The following is a 19,715-nucleotide window of genomic DNA, read 5'->3' as shown; positions in this document are numbered from 1 at the left end:
AATTTGCCTTACATAGTCTTACCAAGCAGCTATTACTCAACAGACGTAGGAACAGGGTTAACCAAAAATCCTTTGTTAAATTCACATCCAAGATATTATTTAAAACAGTGGGGAAACGCTCTGCTACACAAGAACTACACTTGGCTAACAGTATTTCTTTACTGGATTAATGTACACATACCTTGGTGAAACATCCTAGTGTCACAGAATTAGACAAATGGTATATTTCAATTTTCAAATGGACCGGCCTAAGGATTTGCCAGTGTTGCAATAAGCAAATTAGGCTCCTTCGAGGGAGATGTGCGTTTGGTAGAGTTTACATTATTTAATGAGCTGCTACAATAATGCTGGTGTAAAAAACTTGCATGTGCAAGGCAACAAAACACTGGGTATATTGTTAAGTGCGTTCATGAAAACCTAAGTGCGAAAGGACCTGAGATACAGAATGTTTAGGTATTTTAATCCATAAAATGTGTTACAATACCTAAACTTCTGTGTTTAATTGAGGTCTCATTAAACACTACTGTGCTATTGTGACAGAATTACAATATTGCTGCAATTGGAATTTTTTTATTGGTTTTATTACAAAAACAGAAAGTTGGCAACCCAGTTAATCTGTGTAATATATACATTCTTTAACATCTTAACAGAAACTGTTAATATCTACATGATTTTTTTTTTTTTTTTTAATAAAACACCATTCAACTCCAGATAAGATTTCAGGCCCAGTGAAAACACAGCAAACCTGTTCATACTTACTCTAAGAACAGCATACAAAAAACAAAGTTTAGGTGTACAAAAAATGACGACTCAACAGGAAAATTAAGCAATTTCATCTATAATACTGCACATGGCAGCATCCTTGTCCCATACTTTGTCCCTCTTTGAGGTAGGGATGCTCTTGTCCTGGTGACCTGCTGCCATACAGCTGGCACCTGCTTCCTCTACATCCATTGGTTCAGTTTTCAGCCTGGGGGCCTGCCCAGAAGAATAACCAACACTAACTGCTGCAGACACACTCCTTGTCCCATCACCAGCACCGTCCGTACCTTCCATCTGCGGCAAGTCATCAGGTAAGGAGGCAAGGCACCCCTGGATCATCTCCACCACCCTCTCCAGATGTTTCTGGAACCTCTCAGCTGTCTCTAGCCTCTGTCTCTTCTGCACCTCCATCATCACCCTCAGTGTCTCCCTGGCTTGATGTGGCCTGTATTCATTTATCAGGTGGTGCAAATGAACAAACAAAAGTTTTATGTCCTCCAGCTTCTCCTCACGCTTTATGCTGCCAGGGCTTTTGATAAGGATGTCCAGCAGGTCCAGAAAGTTCACGAGAATGGACATATTGAGCTTCTTCAACTCCCGTTTGTGGTCAAACTGCATAGGATGCAGCCTTTCAATTCCTTGGCTCTCCAGAGGCCGGATGATAAGGTCATCACACTGGAACTGGTTGCCAAACATCATGTAGTTGTCTCTGATGGGTGGAGGTGGCTTAGGAGCCAGGCCCTTACGAATGTTTTCATCTGTGTATTCTTTGATGTACTGCATAGGCGGAGGAGGCAGGGCACTAACCTGCTGAGGTTCACCCATGATGCTGACCTGAAACCATAACAAAAAATGTTGATCAGTCTGTTTTCCTTACCAAGCAATGCAAAACAAGTTCTTCCATTTTGAAACAGGAAATATTACATTTTTTGCACCACTTGTGAGTTGAAATTAGGGGTGCAACGAATAATCAACATCGTTGACAAATCGTTGATGAAATTAGTTGCCAACTAATTTATCGATTGGTTCATGACGTCATTTGGCCGTAGCGACACCTTGACCCCGATTAGTTATTTGTCCTCTCTTGGAATTCTGGCAAATATATTATCATTTTCTGTGTAGAATATATTGTGTCAGTTTGGTGTGGTGCCGTGTAAGCTACTCTGTCATCAGTTAAAATGATCTGCCTTGTTAACAGCAGATCAGCTGGCACAGATAAGTGCAATGCACATCGTATACCTGTTCTTATACCTGTTTTGTCCATGACAGGATTGTTGCTACAGGAGAAACCTTCATTAAAAGATGTATTTTTTGAACGCAGTATTCATTTTATTGTCTTAAAATAGTGACGCTTTTAAAGCTAAATTTAAAAGCGATACACAAACACTAGGGGTGTGACAAGACACTCACGAGGAGACACTATACTGCGTTCACAAGATCGAGATGAGACTAGATTATAACATTATTTTAATGAAGTCTTCAATGCTGAATTATTTTAAATTTTTAAGCATTAAACACTTAATCACTAGAATGCAGGAAATTATCTGCAACAATTTATGGTGGAAATCTTTTTGTTTATTTGACGGTAACATAATTCAGGTGGTAGGCGTCAATTCAAAATGCAGTAAGGCTCTCGGGCATTCTGTGTTGTTTCAGATATGCATTTTCTCCTGCAGGTCAACTCATTTAATATTATCCCTGGCGTATCAGCACACATGCAGGCATGATTTAGTCTTCCCCTCTTTTGTTTAGGGAAGTAAGCTCCTCAAATGTGCATGTGGCATCTTTTCACCTCAATGATAAATTAATTAATTTTAATTCTGTAATAAAGTCCTGGACTTTAATAGCTCCTGTGTTTAAGCAGGTTTTCTTTTCATGTTCAAAACTTTCTGCACATTCAAAATCTCTCCCACATATCTGTGTTCTCTGACATGTCGAGAAAAAAAGTCAATAGTACAAGACTCGTGTCATCATTTTCTTAAATATTCCTATAATTTTTTGAATCTGCCCTATACTCTGCTGTGCATATGTTATTACTCTGCTGGTAATAGTGTTATCCCCTTCAGTTTGGAAAACGAAACTAACTGAAAATACTTCACTCATCAGCCAGAAATCACCACAAACCCACACACGTTAACTTCAGCAACTCTAAGAAAGTGCAGCGCACAGTCCCAAACAAAGCAAGTTTGCGCTTCAGTTTTTACATGTTTATATGCTAAACTCCACCGGCTACATTACCACTCACATCACAACTGGCTGCGGCTCACAAAGCGAGAGCGAGTTCACTTCATGTCTATTACGGCAGATCTCGTGCTGTGAGATTTCGCAATCTGGCTTACTTTGAATAAACTACAGTGGTGTGTGAGGTGCTCGGCTCTGCAATAGCGATAGTGGTGTATGTTCCCCGGGGTGGAGCTTATATTCTCCAATGTGGTAGTGTATTGTTTAAACAGTTGTAACAATGAATTGTTTGATATAAGTTAGAAACTAATGTGTTGAAATGGACTTGTAAGAATGTTATGAAGTGCGGAAGTGCTGAATATCTAGCAGTATCTCCGCCATTGTTGTATTGTTTCAGCGTTATAATGCTGTATGTGACACCAATGTGAGATGCACTTTTTGAATAAGCAATGCAAATCTAAAAAGTGCAGGGAGGAGTCACATCGGCCCTTGTGAACGGGCACTGCGCTAGTCTAGAAAATACTGCTACAACTAGCAATTGCATAGCTAATATAACAACTCTTTCACTATTGTTTAAAGTACCTATGGAGCGCTTTAACTACTACTAAAACCTCCAATCAATTTCCTTCTGTCTTACTGTCTGCCCTCTTACATTCTGTAAATTTCTATGTCCTCATTCTCCTGCATTTCTATCAGTCATAGTCAAATGCTTTGCTTCTACCCTGTCATTACTGTTCTTCATGTCACTGAACTTTTGCCTATTTCCCATTTCCTTCTAATTCCTTTTGTTTTTTCCCTTCCAGCTCTGAGCCTTTCCCGTTTACTTGTCTCTTGCTATTGTTTCTCACAGCCTTTCCTTCATTCTTTGTCATTCCTTCCTTTCCCCTTTTTCTTCCGCCCCTCACCATTTTAGATACTTTCTGCTCCCTATAACATTACAACACACACTGAAAATACAGATTTAGTGCATCAGATTTGTTTAATATGTATTTCATGGATCAGCAGGACCTGCCTGACCTGAAACCAACTTTTTCTCAAAACAAGCTGACCCAATCCTGCGATGGGTAAGTTGTTCGCCCTTTTTTGCATTTTCATAAGTAGAATAAAATGTTTTACCAAGCAGAAAGTGGATTTCAGACAGCGTTAAGGCTTTAACGTTACCTAAAATGCCTTCGTCGTTCAGCCATTTAAGTCAAGTGTCTCCTTAACTGCCGAATCTGAAGCCAACTTCAGCGTCATTTTAAAAGGACAGTATTTTTCACTTTAATGTTGTGGGAAAAATAAGTTGGTTATCACAGTTGGAATACGTTACTCAGCTGTACTATTAACGTTAACTTAAAACGTAAAAATTTGTATGAACCAAGTTAACGTTTGCCTGCTAGTTATTAATGCTGATGAGGGCTAGCGTTAACGTAACAAGCGAGATATGCTAGCCGCTCGCGGCTGCTTGCCCTAACAATTCATTATCATTTAAAATCTTGAAAACCTTTATTCAAGTTGTTAAATAGGCAGCTCTTCAGTCTAACTTTATAACCAGACGTATACTTTAGCCAGCACGTTTTACAAACAAACGTAGTTACCAAACTAGCTCAGTGGTTACTGCTGGGCTAGCCGCATTGCTACTCGCTGAACATTAGCCTCTGCTAACTACTTACGCCGGCATCAAAAGCCACTTAACAAAATACGTGAATGTAAAGACAACGGCGATCCTTCTACACACCTCTGAAATGACTCCTCGGTTGCTCAATGTAGACTTCGGTATGAAATGTAACAGAGATTTCTAATCGGACAATTAGCTTAGGACTAGCTTAGCCCCTTTCACACACTTTCACGGCCTCGTTTATGTCCCAATTCCATTGGCTGTACTGTGCTCGTCACAAATTTCTGGTAGTGTGGATTGGACGGTACCAGACGAACAACTAAACGCTGATTGGTAGTTGGATTGTTCACGATATCAAGGTTGGTTTTGTAGCATTTGATAAAAGATAGATTTATTCTTTAAAATAAATAGTTTTTATTATTTAAAATAAATCTGGCGGTAGAGATACAACGTAAGCTACGTGAGCTACGTTTAAGGGGCAATAACAATAATGTTTAGCTTGGTGATTTCTAACCTCTATAATAATATTGTACATTGAACTGCTTACCAACTACTAAGTAATGCATAGTTGAAAACACTTTTAGGTAACACCAAAGATTTATTTATATTTTGCTAAAAGTACCTTTGTATGAACATTTATTTATTCATTTCAAGGACAGCACACATTAATCAACATTACTATAAATGTGCCAGTGTTAGCCAGCTGGCTGCTTTTCAACTGCAGTCCTTGCCTATCACAAAAAGCTATAGTTATAATAAAATAATAATAATAATAATAGTTTATGTATATAGCATTTAAGCACAAAGTCATTTCCAGAGTTAGGAAAATAAAAAAATAACAGCAGGCCATAATCATCATTAAAACAGTTGCCTGAGGTAAACAATTACACACCAATGTGTTTTATTATTTTTTATTATACAAATCTGAAAATATATTAGTAATGTTTACAGTCACACATACTGTATACGCCTATAGATTTAAAACTGTTTTATGTCTATATACCTACCAGACCACAATCTCTTCTCTTTTACAATGCTCAAAGTGGACACAAATAATTTACATTACAGAAATAAAAATATTGAATATAAATATTTTCACCCCTAATAAATGTTAAATATATATATATATATATATATATATATCCTCAACCTTGATTTTGTGACATTGTGTTCATTTTCTACCCATTCCATTTAGACAAAAAGTGCCTTACCTTAAGTGAAACGTCAGCGAGACCAGGTGGTAATCCTCATCCAAAATTTTAATGCAGACGAAACTGTAGGAACAATTTTCCTGATGGTGGTGCCATAGCATCTATTTAAATCGTTCAAGTTTTTTGTCTGGACGAATTGTGTTAGTTTTTAACTCTTGCCTTTCCAAAATCCTCCTCTCTAACTCTAACCATTATTTCTGAACAAGATCCAAAAAACTGTTCCCGTCATGTTTCCTGGAACCCAACTCTATTGTTCCATGAAGCTGTATAATCGTAATCGTGATTATCATAAGAGAGGGATTATTAAAAATGACAAAGACTGAAGCCATCTCAATAGCACTGTATCAAAAGCAGACACAGATACGATGACAGTGAGGCATAATCAAATAAACAGCAAGGCAAATCATAAAAACACAGAATCAAGACAAAGTTACACAATACAGACACCTCTCCAAAATCTTCATTATAGCAGCTACAAATGTGGAAATGTCCTTGCACTGCCGAAACCTTTGTTTTGATACGCAGTTAGTTAAGAAATTTTGTTTTCAAGTACATTTAAAGTGTTCACTGGGTGTTGTTTTGATTTATGCTCTCATTTTTTTTAACACCCCTGTCCAGCCTTTATATTTTTACCAAAACTTTATTTCATCACCAGAATACATTGTTACCTTCAAGGTGCATAAATTGGTAGAAAATGTTCAAAAGAGCCGAGATTAAAGAATCACCCTCCTACTATGCTGCACACTCACTGACATATTGCAACATAGTCAGTGAAAGTACATGTGACTGCATGTGCAGTGTGTGTGTGAGTGTGTGTGTGCAAAGGTGTGTGTGTTTGCTAGCACAACCCATTTCATGCCGTAAGGATGTGGTTTACCGAGTGCAACAACTTTATGCCGGAAGCTCCACAGCTTCTATCAAGTTACCATCCACTACTTTTTTTTCTGTCACTGTAAAGCACTCAGTCTCTCTCTCTGTGAGCGAAAACCCAGCAGTGTTTCTCGTACTGTTTTTCACAGCTGTGATCATGTTCCCCAGGGTGATTTTGAAAGCAACTATGATTAAAAAATCTCAACAAAAGAAAAGAACATCACCATGCAACTACAAGGAGAGGTTTTTTGTATTGGACACACAAGATCTGAAGTATTCTGAACGCCGTCCCGGGGTAAGTATGCACTTAATCAATGAATACACTGGCTTTAAATGTAAAATTATATAATCTGGAGAGTGGGTCTGTATATTTGGCTTCCTGGGAACCAACTGTAGTTCAAATCATGTCCACGGTGTGTATAGCAGACAAGTGAAGATTATGTTCTTTCAGAAAAAGCCCATGCTGAAAGGTTGCATCGAGCTGTCCAGAATCAAGTGTGTGGAGATCGTGTGTACTGAGGTCCCCATACCATGCAACTATAAGTACCCTTTTCAGGTGAGGTTCACGCACACTTAAAAATAAACAATTATTAACTGTAATGTTGTAGACAGTAAGTATAATATATGATTAAGCATGTAGTACAATTATGCCATAACACAGGAACGATGTAGTATTTTCTCAAATGCAAATGTCTCTACAGGTTTTTCATGACAACTATTACCTCTACATTTTTGCTCCAGACAATGATTGCCGTCAGAGATGGGTCAGAGCTCTCAAAGAGGGTTAGCAATTTAAAAAACCATGCTTCAATCAATGATTCCAGTGCAACTAATTGCAGTGCACTCTCACAAGCAGGATTTTTCAAATGATGTTTTTATTCTGTCTGATTCAGAGACAAAGCATAACAATTTGGTTGCAAAATACCACCCAAACTTCTGGATGGATGGAAAATGGAGATGCTGCCAACAAACAGAGAAGCTGGCGCCAGGTTGCCACGTATATGACCCTGTGGGCTATGGTTTGTACTGTTTCTTCTCTTCTCCTTATTTCAAATATATTTTCATCTAGGACTTAACACCTAATGTGTGTATTTGATTTAGCCTGACATTGTCTCACGTAATATATCACATACACAATGTAAATAATAGTGTAATGCACATGTAAGAGAAATGTAATCGTGGTTAGGGCGGATCTAGATCTAAAGTTAGCAGTGTTGTGTAACTTAGAATTCTACAAAATCCAGTATAAAATTTATAGTTTGTACAATTTTTCTAATTATCTCCACAGCTTCTAAAAAGCCACTTCCTCAACTCCCGGATCCAGAGGTACTACTTTCTAAAGTATAAAAAACCTGCTGTTGAGATATTATTAATTTGGAATGAAGTTGTCATTCTGCTCCACTTGATGTTGTTAATAATTGTACATTTTCTCTTGTGGTTTGAGCACAGATGATTGTTTTGCATCTTTGCATCTCGGTTCGTTATCTTGTCTTGCTCAAATCACATGATTGCTAGGCCTTCTCTATAGCTGACAATTTGATACTTGTTGTAAAACATAATATGCGCATTGTTCAATCTAATATAACCCAAATGGCGTTGTGATGAAGCTTGTCCATTTCTGTTTTGTCTGCTGCGTTTCTTTTTAAAAGAAGATGTGTAAAGTAAAAAAGGGCATTTTGTGTTTATAAAAGTATTGCACAGTAATTGCTCTCCTCACAAAAATATGTTGCTAAAACAGAACATTTTCTCTGCCAGATAGGGCCACACGATGCAGGACAGAGGATGGTCATCGCTCTGCAAGACTACAAGCCGGACGGAGACGACGACTTGCCTCTTCACAAAGACCAGGAGTATAACCTCATTAACAGCTCCAACTCTGACTGGTGGACCGTAGAGGATGACAAGGGGTAAGGCACATAAATGCCCACCCCAGTCTTAGTAACAAGTTTCATAGAATTTAATTGCACTTTTTTTTATTGTGAGGATTATAATGAGTCTCTTATTAATGAATATCTATTCCCAATGCTTCATCAGGAACAAGGGGTTTGTACCCAGTATTTACGTAGCTGAAAAATCTGGCAACAACTACGGGAGATTTAAGTGAGTTTGATTTCATTTTTCTTTTTTGTGCTTCTAACTGGTAACGTGGATATCTGCAAATCCACTGTAGAATTAATTTATTTGTCTTCTCACAGATGGTACAATAAAAATATAACCAGAGGGGATGCAGAAGACTTGCTGATGAAAGAGGTAAAACCAATATCAGTGTTTAAAGATGCACTGATTATTCACTTTATTTATTTACGCCTCCAGCTGTGTTTTGACGGGGTAAAAATGCTCCAAATAATAATTCTGATGATAATTAGCAGGTGTTGCTCCTGTACGAAGCACTGCACTTTGTGTTGTGACTGAGCCAGCTCACAGAAATCATGCATTTGCAAAAAATAATGCAAATGCACCTGTGCAACAAGATTCTGACGTAACATGGGACATGAAAAATGTCTCACAACCACAAAGTTTCCTCCAATGTTGAATTTCCTGCTGTGAATTGCTTTGCTAAGTTTTGCAAGCGGAAGGTGGAACAGCTGTCCATCATCTATTCCACAACATGACTACCGGGCCGGTGCTTGTATTAGCTGCAGGTTAAACAAAAAATTAGTAACCATGTCTAATGTGTATTACAGGTGTATTATTGAATTTTGATGATTTTATGTTGTTGCACTACTCTGCTTTTAGGGGAAAGAAGGTGCATTCATGGTGCGTGACTCGAGACAGGCGGGTGTCTACACAGTGTCGGTCTTCACCAAAGCACCGGGGTACTTATACTTCCTTCTTACGTATTAAACTGTTACAAATAGTGATATATGATGATAAGCTGAAAGGATAAGTAACAGCTTGGCACGCCTGGTGAGTAATTACAATCAACCTGATTTGAAATCTTATACTGTATATTAGAATTTACTGTGATTATTTCACACTCAAAAAGCTCCCTTTGCTACGTAAACGAATCTCTTTATTTACCTTTTAGGTCTAACGGGGAGAAGAATCCAAGAGTGAAACATTACCAGATCAGACAAACAGAAAAGGGAGAGGCCAAATTTTACCTGGCAGAGAAATACCTGTTCAGCACCATTCCAGAGCTCATCCATTACCATCAACACAATGCTGCTGGTAAGTGTGGGGCTTTTCCGCATGCAACAGTAATATTATAAATAACTTCAGAGGCCAAATGGAAGTTCACCTGAAAAAACAGCTCATGCTTCAAAAATGCTGAAGCAAAAGGCAAAAGAATGTGTTGCTCTGAGATGCTTTGTAAATATGCATCCATATATCCGTGTGTTCTCTGTGTGACAGGCCTGATAACGCGTTTGAGACACCCTATCTCCCAAGACGGAGGCCGCTCCCGGGACACTGTTGACCCCTCAAAAGGTTGGAGGACATACTGTTGTGTAATTTGCCTAACTTAATGCTGAAAATCTTGTTTTTGTTTTTGCTGACCTCTAGTTTCAATAAAGTGGTCTTCATTCTCTAATATGACCTGTCTCTGTGGTTATTAACTGAAGAAGAATAACAGTGCTGTTGTTCACCGTATGTTTGCTGCCTGACAGATCAGTGGGAGGTGGACCCCGAGGAGCTGATCTTGGGTGAGGAGTTAGGCAGCGGCCAGTTTGGGCTGGTGCTGGAAGGGAGATGGAGGCAGAGGAAGGTGGCCGTGAAGATGATAAGAGAAGAGTGTATGTCAGACGAGGAATTTAAAGAAGAGGCGAGAGTCATGATGTAAGTGCCATCCACAAAGTTGCCTCATGTCGTTCAGGCAAAATGAACCAGCTTACGTGTCTGTGTGTGTCTGTGTGTTTGTGTTTTAACAGGAGATTGTCCCATAATAAGCTAGTTCAGCTCTATGGTGTGTGCACCCAGCGTTCTCCCATGTGTCTGGTGTCTGAGTTCATGGATAACGGCTGTCTGTCGGACTATCTACAAGCCAGGAAAGGACGCCTGTCTCAGGACACAATGTTGGGGATGTGTCTGGATGTCAGTGAGGGGATGGCTTACCTGGAGAGCTCCAACTTCATCCACAGAGATCTGGTAAAACCAAGAAACGAGAGCTTTTTACGATACGCTTGTGAACCTCCGCACTGTTATAGTTAAACCTTCCTCTTTTTTTTGCAGGCTGCCAGGAACTGTCTGGTCTCAAAGAACGATGAGGTGAAGATATCTGACTTTGGTATGACCAGGTATGTCTACAAACAGTATTCTTTACTGCCCACCATGTTGTGTGCAACTCATAACATTATTTATTATGGCTTTACTATAGTTAAACTGCTGTGTAATGCTGTGTGTCCGCTCTCTGCACTGTAGATATGTGCTTGATGATCAGTACACAAGCTCCCAGTGCTCCAAGTTCCCTGTCAAGTGGTCGGCCCCAGAGGTCATCAAATACTGCAAGTTCAGCAGCAAGTCCGACATCTGGTCATTCGGTGCGTTCATCTGCCTGTCCCTGTGCCTTTTGTTCGTGTCTGACTTCCTGTCCTTGTAGCCATAACACATCCCTCCTTTGTCTCTGTGTTAACCATTCATAAAATTTTCAGATCCCATCTACAGCTTTCACAGGAAAACACTTTCGTCGACTGGCTGACTACACATCAAAATCACCCATGCTTCCCTGATAGCACACTTATTCTAAGTTTCTTCGCTACAGTGAACTAAAGCAGAAGCTCAACAAGACCACAATGACTTGGCGCAATTTTCCAGTGAGGGTCTCGGGACACATTTTATGCCAAGCACACAAAGCAAAAGATTGTGTTGAAAATAATGTTGTGGAAAACCCAGGAGTTACAGAAGCAATTTTTAAGGCGTGCATTTTTATAAGATCTGAAGAAAAATGAACGGCAGTGTAAAGGCATTGGGCCTTTAAAATTTGATATATTTAATTGATTTATTCATTACGTGTGTGTGTATTTATGCCAACGGCTGTTAACCACTGGTAGCCCTTTTCATGATGCAATGCCATCTAGTGGATTTGCAGTAATAGTTTTTGGAAGAAGTTAACACTGTTAGGACCATCGCCAAAACAGGCAGCAGCATTTGGACAGTTCCCTGGGACAACATGCTGTGTTCAGAAGTTAGGACTTGCTTGTATCCAACTGGTGCAGGTTTTTGTGTTGAAATAAATGTGTTTAATTACAACTTATAAAGCTGTGAATATTTAAAAACGTTAATACTAAACTGTAAGTGACAGCTCTGGAGGTTATACAGCATGTGTAAAAATTTGCTACAAAAATAACAATAATCTTATTAGCCGTTTATAATTGAATCAACAGTCACTCCTCTTTCTTTGGATGATGCCTGTCATTATCATTCAAAACATATGCAAAAGAGATAACATGGAACAACCACCAACATGAAAATGATTAACCAGAGACACCAGAATTGGTTTTGGTTTGTCCTCCTCACTTGAATGGTTTAACTGACCAACAGTCAGTCTCTCTGTATGTGTGTTTGCTCTGTAACAATCTGAGTCTCGCCGTTCACCCCTGCTCAGGCGTGCTCATGTGGGAGGTGTATAATGAGGGCCGTCTTCCTTACGAGAACCGCTCAAATGTTGAGGTGGTGGAGTCCCTGAACTCAGGCCTGCGGCTCCTGAAGCCACGCCTGGCCCCAGACGCTGTCCACCAGCTCATGGAGTGGTGCTGGAAGGAGGTGGGCACAAGAACTTATTCCAAGTAGAAGAACTGCTGACATGCACAGCTCTTTGTAATAATGCTTTTTTTATTCATTCTCAGAAACCTGAAGATCGTCCGTCCTTTGCTCTCCTCTTGCATGAGCTGGCCTCCCTCTCAGACCTGTGAACCAAGATAAGATTTGAGGTTGCTAAGTATAAAAAATAGCTCTATTTATTTATTTATTGATGTATTTACCAGTTGCTTGTCAAGTGTTGTTCAAATGTCTGTAAAGTTGTTTTGAGTAAAATGATTACAAAACACAAGAGAGTTTCAAATTCATAGATTTTGCACTTTATCTGTTTCTCTCCTCTGTGTACAGTCTATGCTTGAGCAGGCTCACACAGTCCATTTACACAGCTACCGCTGCTCACAGCAGGCTTATGTTAAGGTTTCAAATAGTCTAGAGGGTCTCTGTACACTGAACATGTGAGATGATTATGTTGTTTAACCCACTGCTGATTAAATTAATCCTTTCAATAAATGTTTTTTCCCCCTCATAAGTTGTCTATATTTTCAGCTCTACTCCAGGGGCAGCTTGTTAACAAAAGTAGGTTCAGGAAAAAAAAAGGTTCTCGATTGTTGCCACAGAGTGTTGGATGTAAATATTAGGACTTAAAATACAACTTGCCAAAGCTGTAAACAGCTTGTTTGCTTCTTCACGGAGAATAGTACCCTACCTATAGCAAACTTGAATTCAGGTCACTTGCAATCAATTCCAATGGTGTTTTCAAATGTCCATAGAAACTGTTCAAATCACTGCTGCAACATAATTCACGTCCCTGCTGTTCAACTGTATGCTCAGTAGCCTACTGTATGTATGCTCCAGAAGATCACAGTTTTGCCAAAATATGGCTAAATACTGCACAGTTTTCTTCAAAGTTACTACAAAAATGCAGTTTAGTGTGGTCACAAAAAAGTGAATAAAAGGCTATCATTACTGGCACCAATGTAGTGAGTGAGGTCACAACATAACAGGTGAACGATCAGTCTCTGTTCAATCAGGCAGTCAGTCAGTCGACCATGGCGTTCTGCTCTGCAGGAAGTAGTGGCCAAAGATAGAACTACAGGTCAGGCTGTGCTCTCTGGGCCAGAAAGACACTTGCACCAAACACTCACAAGTACCAAGTCAAAGGTGGATCTTAATATCCATCACAAGATGAAAAAAATGAGTTATTAAACTTTCCTGAGTATGAAACACATCGAAATGACTATTCTATAGAGCCTATTTTCACGTATAGGCCTATGGAAAGTGGCGCCATAGCAGTAGAATAAAGCTCATGAATTATAGGCACAGATGTTTTAAGACTTACTTGTGGTTTGGATGAGCACATTTAATTTCAGACATCTGGGCCTTGAATGTTAAGCAGCCTACATCTATGCAGCCATGCCATGTCAGTAATCTAGCCAGTCATTTAACCATCAATGATAACAGTTTAATAATGATGCTTGAGTATGTGGGCCTACAATGGATACATATCATTATGCATTATACATTTATTTCACACATTTGAAAAAAAAAAACATGTTACACAATTTATACTGTAGGATCAATTAAAATTGGCCCACCAGGGGTCTGAGATGATTTTGTCCTGTCTCATCAGTAAAATCTTTGTGTACATTAAAAATGTAGGCCTATCTTTAGAAATCACATATAGCCTAACAAACAAAATAGGCTACTCCACCATCATGAGCACCAATGATACACGACAATCCCAATGGCGATAATATATAGCACACAGCACAGTCTATTTTCTCTTTCTCTTTAGAGGACGATGTCCTATGGTCTGCTTCATGCCAAGTATCAAGGTTCACTCGATCACCCCCCTTCCCCTAGTCCCACGCACACACTCTACACAACAGTACTACTTTTAATGTGAACACATTTGAAGTGTGAAAAGTCAGGGTCTATTCTCCACGGGTGAAGTTGAAAATAAAAAGTACAAATAAAAGCTCAGATTAAAAAAAGAATCAACATGTCATCATCGCCCATCACTCCGCTGCGCCTGCCCCTTTAAGAGAATGCACTTGCAGCCATTTTCTGCTCTTTGTGTGGGGTGGATTAGCACTGGGTAGGTACTGGGCGAAACTAGAGCATCAATCGGCACAGAAGACGAGGGGGGGAAAAAAAAGATCAGCAAACGTTGGACCGCCGTCGCAGACCGCGACACCGTCCGCTCGTCTTCGTGTATCGCCGGACGGACATGCAATTTACAGGTATGTGGCAAACGTAGCGGTGGATGGAGCCGCAGCGCTGGGGATGTGCGCTGGATAGTGATGATGGCTGGAGACTGGAGAGGTGTTTTCTCCCCTCTCTCTTTCTCTTTCTCTTCATCCTCCTCGCACCGTGCGTCCCCTTCCCGTTACTTATCTGTTCATGCACAAACAACCTCATTAATAGGTTGATCGCTGAGAAAAACGTCCCGTGAGCCCGGGATTGAGCGTCCCGGTTTCCGCGGATTATTCTGAGACATGAATGGGATCCCCGTTAGCTTTGCATCGGCGTCGTAGCTCACACTGAGAGATGGGTGGGGTGAGGAGAGGGTTCCTGTGTAGCAAGTGCACGCTGATGAAAGATGGATCGCGAAGAGCTGGGCGATTCTCTGACCTGATAACAGCGTTTTTCGCCGTACAGAGAGAGGAGATGTGCGGTGTGATACGGGAGGAGAGCGGGTTTGAAGATCCAGCTGGCTCGATTTCACGTCGCCGCTTTGCTCTTTCATCATTTTGTTGTTTTTTTTGTGTGTGGCTTTTTTCTCTCTTGTACCGCCGCCTTGACCCATCCTGCCGACAGGGCACAGCATGGAAATGAGAGCAAGCGAGAACCACACCATTATAGCCTCTCTTTTTTTTATTTATTTTTTTTCTTTTCAGGCCTGTTAGAGACGCACAGATGCACAAATGACAGGTTCACCTACTTCCGTTTTGCACAAATGTCTAAACACTGCTGTTCGCTTTTATGCTGAACTCTCCGCCGGATACCTTTTTCGATTCTGTGGTCATTATGCATCCACCCAGTCACACAGAGTTAAGCAATCAGAATATGCTGCTGTTGCAGACTCTCTGAGTTGTAAATCTGTATGCCAGCCCCTCACCAACAAGCAGTGATGTAATGACGAAGCTGTGGATGCTTTGCTGCTGCTAATACTGCTCCATACTAAATGAAATAAGCACCATAATTACAGCTGCAACAATTTATCGTTGAGTTGTAAACTGTTCAGTGAGTCGCCAACTATCTTGATGATCCATTAATTGGTTTGAGTGATTTTTTTATTTTTATTTTTTTTAAGGGGGGGGGGGGAAGAAATTCTCTGATTCCAGCTTCTTAAATGTGATTTTATTTATTTGTTTTTTGGTTTCTTTACTCCTCTATGACAGTAAACTGAATATATTTGGGTTAGGGACAAAACAAGACATTTGAGGATGTCATGTTGGGCTTTTGGGAAACACTGATCGACATTTATCACAATTTCCTGGCATTTTCTGGACCAAACAACCAATCTATGAATCCAGAATATAATTGTCAGATTAATCGACAATGGAAATAGTCATTAGTTGCAGTCCTAACCATAATATTCCACTACTTTCTTGTCACGTCCAGTTTAGTAATATAGCCCCAAATCACACATTTGTCTTAAAGTGCTTTAAAATCTGTACAGCATATGACGCCTTCCTTCCTTAAACCCTCAGTTTGGATGTGGACGCCCCCCCCCCCTTATTTAGATTCTCCTAATGGCAGATGATGTTGCTTTAGGTTTTTTGTTTATCCTCCTCATACATGTCAAGCTCGGTCACATGAGCCAGGCTTATGTGTCCACCACCATTACATATTCATGTGATGGTCATTGTTGTTGGTTTAAAAGGAGAGCGTGACATCCAGGGGATCATGAGACAACAGCAGTTTTTGCGGGGCTGGTCTCTGAAATGACAATCAGCCTGTCAAATACCTCAACCAGCCAGCCAGCTTCCTGCACATGATGACACACTATAGTCCTGCGCAGATGCTGCTTGACTTCTGTGTGTGTGTGTGTGTGCATGTTTGTAAGGGAATGCGTTGTAAGTGATCATGTGTATGTGCACGTTTAAATGCCTGTCTACTGCGCCGATCGGATCTTATCTTATTGTGAGGTTGAATATACATTACAAAGCTAGCCTTGGGGGGGGGGGGATCCCATTGAGTGTTGTGACCCACGAGTTGACACACTTTTTCTCGCTCCCTGTCTTTCTCTCAGGCAAGATGTATCACACAAACGCCTAGCTGCACACACTGGTCATGATTTTTTTCTACAAATCATCTGTGCTAATGCTGCTTTTTGCTATTTTTATACTTTTCCCACTGTGCCTCATTCTTCTTTTTAGCTGTGATATTTTGAGCACTTCCTCAAAAACCCTTGTATTCTCATGGTAAACCATGCTGTCATGAGTATATCTGACCCCAAGCTCTTGCTTTAGTTATAATGGCAGGTTGGCCAGGGGGGGATTTTGCCATGCATGTCATCGATGTTCTGTGTTTAATCTTCCAGAGAATCCAACTACTGTGTGGGATTTCTTACAAAAAAAAAAAGTTGTCTTGTGTGGTCTCACTTAGTCGTTGCGGTGTGAAACAGGCCTACAGCTAGGTTACCAAATGTCCAGAAGGGAATGAAGGGGCCCTTTGCTTCGTAAAGATGCACAGACACACACAGACAGATACGCCAACTGTTGAACGGAGTCGGTATAGGGTGGGAAAGTTTATTCAGCAAACCCAGGCTTCAGTCTGCGTCTGTATTCCCAAGGACAGATGGGAGTTTAGTGACACTGAGCATGTTTGTCTGTCTGACAAAAGCCCTAGCAGCAAGCTGCGTGTTTCATTTTCTATAAGCTGGATGGTTAAAAATAACCAACTGGTTCTTCGAAGAACGAGATAATGTCTGAGTCCAAGGTTGTGAAGTCACAGCAGAAGAAAGCATACAGGAAACAACTGTCTCCTTTTATTTAAACATTACTAGGTTACAGCAGCACAGGGCCTTCATCAGTACACACCAATATCTTATCAGACCTGCGGGCCTTTTACGTAATTAATTTTCATAATGGCAGTATATTCAGATTAGTCACATCTTCAGTGTTACTCAGACTATTGAGCAGAAATCAAATGTTTCTGCAAAGGACTACAACTCCCCGCATGTCAGTGGTCTTGTATGCTACAATGAAAAATAAAAAATAACGTCACCAATATGAACTATACATTTAATGGCAGAAAAGGATATAGAACAACATATATTTGGCATAGGAATCCAGTAAACCTCCAAATGAACTCTAGATAATTTTGTCACTCACTAAGTAGCGTTACAAGTTTGATGACTCACTTGTCTGAGTTTGGCCTTGAGGCTGGTGATTTACCTCGTGCAAATATAACCTTAGTGTATGTTAACGTTGACAGCTGTGTGACAATCTGACAGGAAACTCCACCCAAATCATGTTAGTTTGCATGCGCGACATGTCTCAGTGAATAAAAGATGTAGGCATGTGTTGTTGTGGGGTTAAAAACTGAACTCTATTCTCCAAGTAACTTTTCATCAAAAATAGGCAGCAATTGGAGTTAACATACAAGTTAAAATACACCAAAGTTAGCCAGAAATCAATGTAATTGGTCTTTCTTCTCTACAAGCCAAAGACCCCAGAGTTACACCATAGCGGGCCACATGGTAATAACTAACTTTCGGGCTGATGTTTGCATCTACAGTGTCTATATGTGTCATTAAAGTTACAAATAGAAACATGATCTTTAATTTGAAGTAAATAATTATATTTCTTTCACATTATTATTATTATTATTATTATTATTATTATTATTATTATTATTGTCTATGAAGATTCTCAGTCATCCAGGTCATAGTTATCCAACAAAGGTTAAAGTCAAGGGCAACTGGAATTGGTTGAAGATACTGGAAGACATTTCGTCCCTCATCCAAAGGAAGAAATAATATCGTTGGATATTATTATTATTATTATTATTATTATTATTATTATTTAAAAGCATCAGCTCCTAAATTTGAAGATTGGGCCATTTAGTCAAAGCTTTGAAAAAGCAACCTCTTTCCCCTCTGAATTCTAAGGTTAATTGGCTTTGCACAAAGACATTTGTCAACATGTTGCTGCTTTTACACTTAGATGTGGTGACGGCCACTTGTCTTGTGTATTACAATGGAAGTAGGCAGGCTCACCTGTCTGTTCATTCATTAGTCTGTGACTGACTTTCAGGGAAAATGAAAGGCTGTTTGACTATATAAGATCCCATAACCTGACTTTATCTGTGTTAAATATAAAATGACCGTACCCCTGTAACAATTTTACAACTCGATGCAAAATGCTTTACCTTCAGTTACTGGCAAGGAGAAGAGAGACAGCCGTGTTTTATTTTACCTGCCTCTTTTCTATTTGCTGTTTGGCCCCTGGCCCTCCCAGCTCTCTGTGCTCTCTCTGGCTGTGAATATTAAGCTGATTATCAGCCCTGTCTGCCAGGTCAGACATAAAAGGCATATTTCTGAGAGGCACATGACATACGGGTGGGTCACACACACACTGCTTTGGCTGGGCAGGTGTTTTATAATGAGGAAGAGGGCACTGAAATGGCTAGTCTGTTTCAAGGGGGTCTAGCGATTTATTCCAAGGACAGATCAGATGGAGTACTGTCATGATAGCTGTGAAGCCTTGAGATAAGATTAGATTAGATGTTCCTTTATTGATCCCCCGTAGGAGAAAAATGCAAAAATGCGTGAGTACGCATTAGCTGCATGTACATTCTGTGTTTATATACACCACCCAATATTAATTGTGATTGATTGAAACACAAAAAAACAGCTTGTCTTAAGCGTCTGTGAAAAAAATGCATTTGCCAGTTGTTTTGAAAGATAATGATACACATCCGTTGGAGGCCTGTCAAATGTCATTCACTGCCAGAATGCTCTCTGCCTCTCTCAGATCAATGAGATTTCCAGGTCTAGGCATTTCAAGAATTATACGCTTTACATATGCCTCTAGTCAAATAAAAAGGTAGAAAGGAAACAGTGAGTGGGCTCTGCCCTTTACTTCCTCACAGCTTCAGTCTAGTTTTGAAATATAGTAAAATGGGAGAGGTTACAGTTGAACACACAGATATGCTGCACTAATTTTCGTAAGAGGAAGTGGAATTGTCTAGACATGTCAAGAAAAAGAAACATCACATGACCATATTATTTATTGAATTTTGACGTCACTTTTTCTCATTTATTTGATCTGTTGATTTTCTTATTACTTTTAGATAACTATTTCAACAATTTGTCATTACTTTAAAGGTTCAAGAGTGTAAAATTTAGAAGGGTATAGTGACAGAAATGCAACGTAACATATATA

The 19,715-nt window shown here is 39.8% G+C and overlaps 3 protein-coding genes across 7 annotated transcripts in view; 2 read left to right on the top strand and 1 right to left on the bottom strand.

Annotated features, from left to right (window-relative positions):
- Positions 1 to 554: 554 nt before the first annotated feature.
- med7 (mediator complex subunit 7) lies at positions 555 to 4,820 on the bottom strand. Its single transcript, XM_046029969.1, has 2 exons — positions 4,664 to 4,820; positions 555 to 1,596 (listed from the first exon to the last, which is right to left on the bottom strand). The coding sequence occupies exon 2, from the start codon at positions 1,585 to 1,587 to the stop codon at positions 823 to 825; it is 765 nt and encodes a 254-aa protein (XP_045885925.1). The 5' UTR covers positions 1,588 to 1,596; positions 4,664 to 4,820; the 3' UTR covers positions 555 to 822.
- Positions 3,473 to 12,844, top strand: itk (IL2 inducible T cell kinase). Of its 5 annotated transcripts, none has more exons than XM_046029965.1 (18): positions 3,492 to 4,007; positions 6,774 to 6,919; positions 7,076 to 7,180; positions 7,326 to 7,407; positions 7,518 to 7,643; positions 7,913 to 7,950; positions 8,380 to 8,531; positions 8,659 to 8,724; positions 8,820 to 8,874; positions 9,361 to 9,440; positions 9,653 to 9,795; positions 9,979 to 10,053; positions 10,233 to 10,401; positions 10,494 to 10,710; positions 10,795 to 10,859; positions 10,984 to 11,102; positions 12,167 to 12,324; positions 12,408 to 12,844. In XM_046029965.1, exons 1-18 carry the CDS (start codon positions 4,004 to 4,006, stop codon positions 12,471 to 12,473), a joined length of 1,866 nt encoding a protein of 621 aa, XP_045885921.1. In that variant the 5' UTR covers positions 3,492 to 4,003; the 3' UTR covers positions 12,474 to 12,844. The 5 variants fall into 5 exon arrangements, with proteins under 5 accessions (XP_045885924.1, XP_045885921.1, XP_045885920.1 ...); XM_046029964.1 differs by having other exon boundaries at positions 3,495 to 4,007; positions 6,793 to 6,919; XM_046029966.1 differs by lacking the exon at positions 3,492 to 4,007 and adding an exon at positions 4,271 to 4,902.
- Positions 12,845 to 14,394: 1,550 nt separating this feature from the next.
- The window catches only part of cyfip2 (cytoplasmic FMR1 interacting protein 2), a 32,389-nt gene continuing 27,068 nt past the window's right edge, over positions 14,395 to 19,715 (top strand). Inside the window, exon 1 of the mRNA XM_046029963.1 lies at positions 14,395 to 14,561. The gene's annotated coding sequence lies outside the window, so the exon portion shown is untranslated. The remainder of the gene's footprint in view (positions 14,562 to 19,715) is intronic.

This window comes from Micropterus dolomieu, linkage group LG19, assembly GCF_021292245.1.
Source record: "Micropterus dolomieu isolate WLL.071019.BEF.003 ecotype Adirondacks linkage group LG19, ASM2129224v1, whole genome shotgun sequence".
NCBI lineage: Eukaryota > Metazoa > Chordata > Actinopteri > Centrarchiformes > Centrarchidae > Micropterus > Micropterus dolomieu.
The sequence above is the reverse complement of the archived record's forward strand: the minus strand, read 5'-3'. Positions and strand labels throughout refer to the sequence as shown.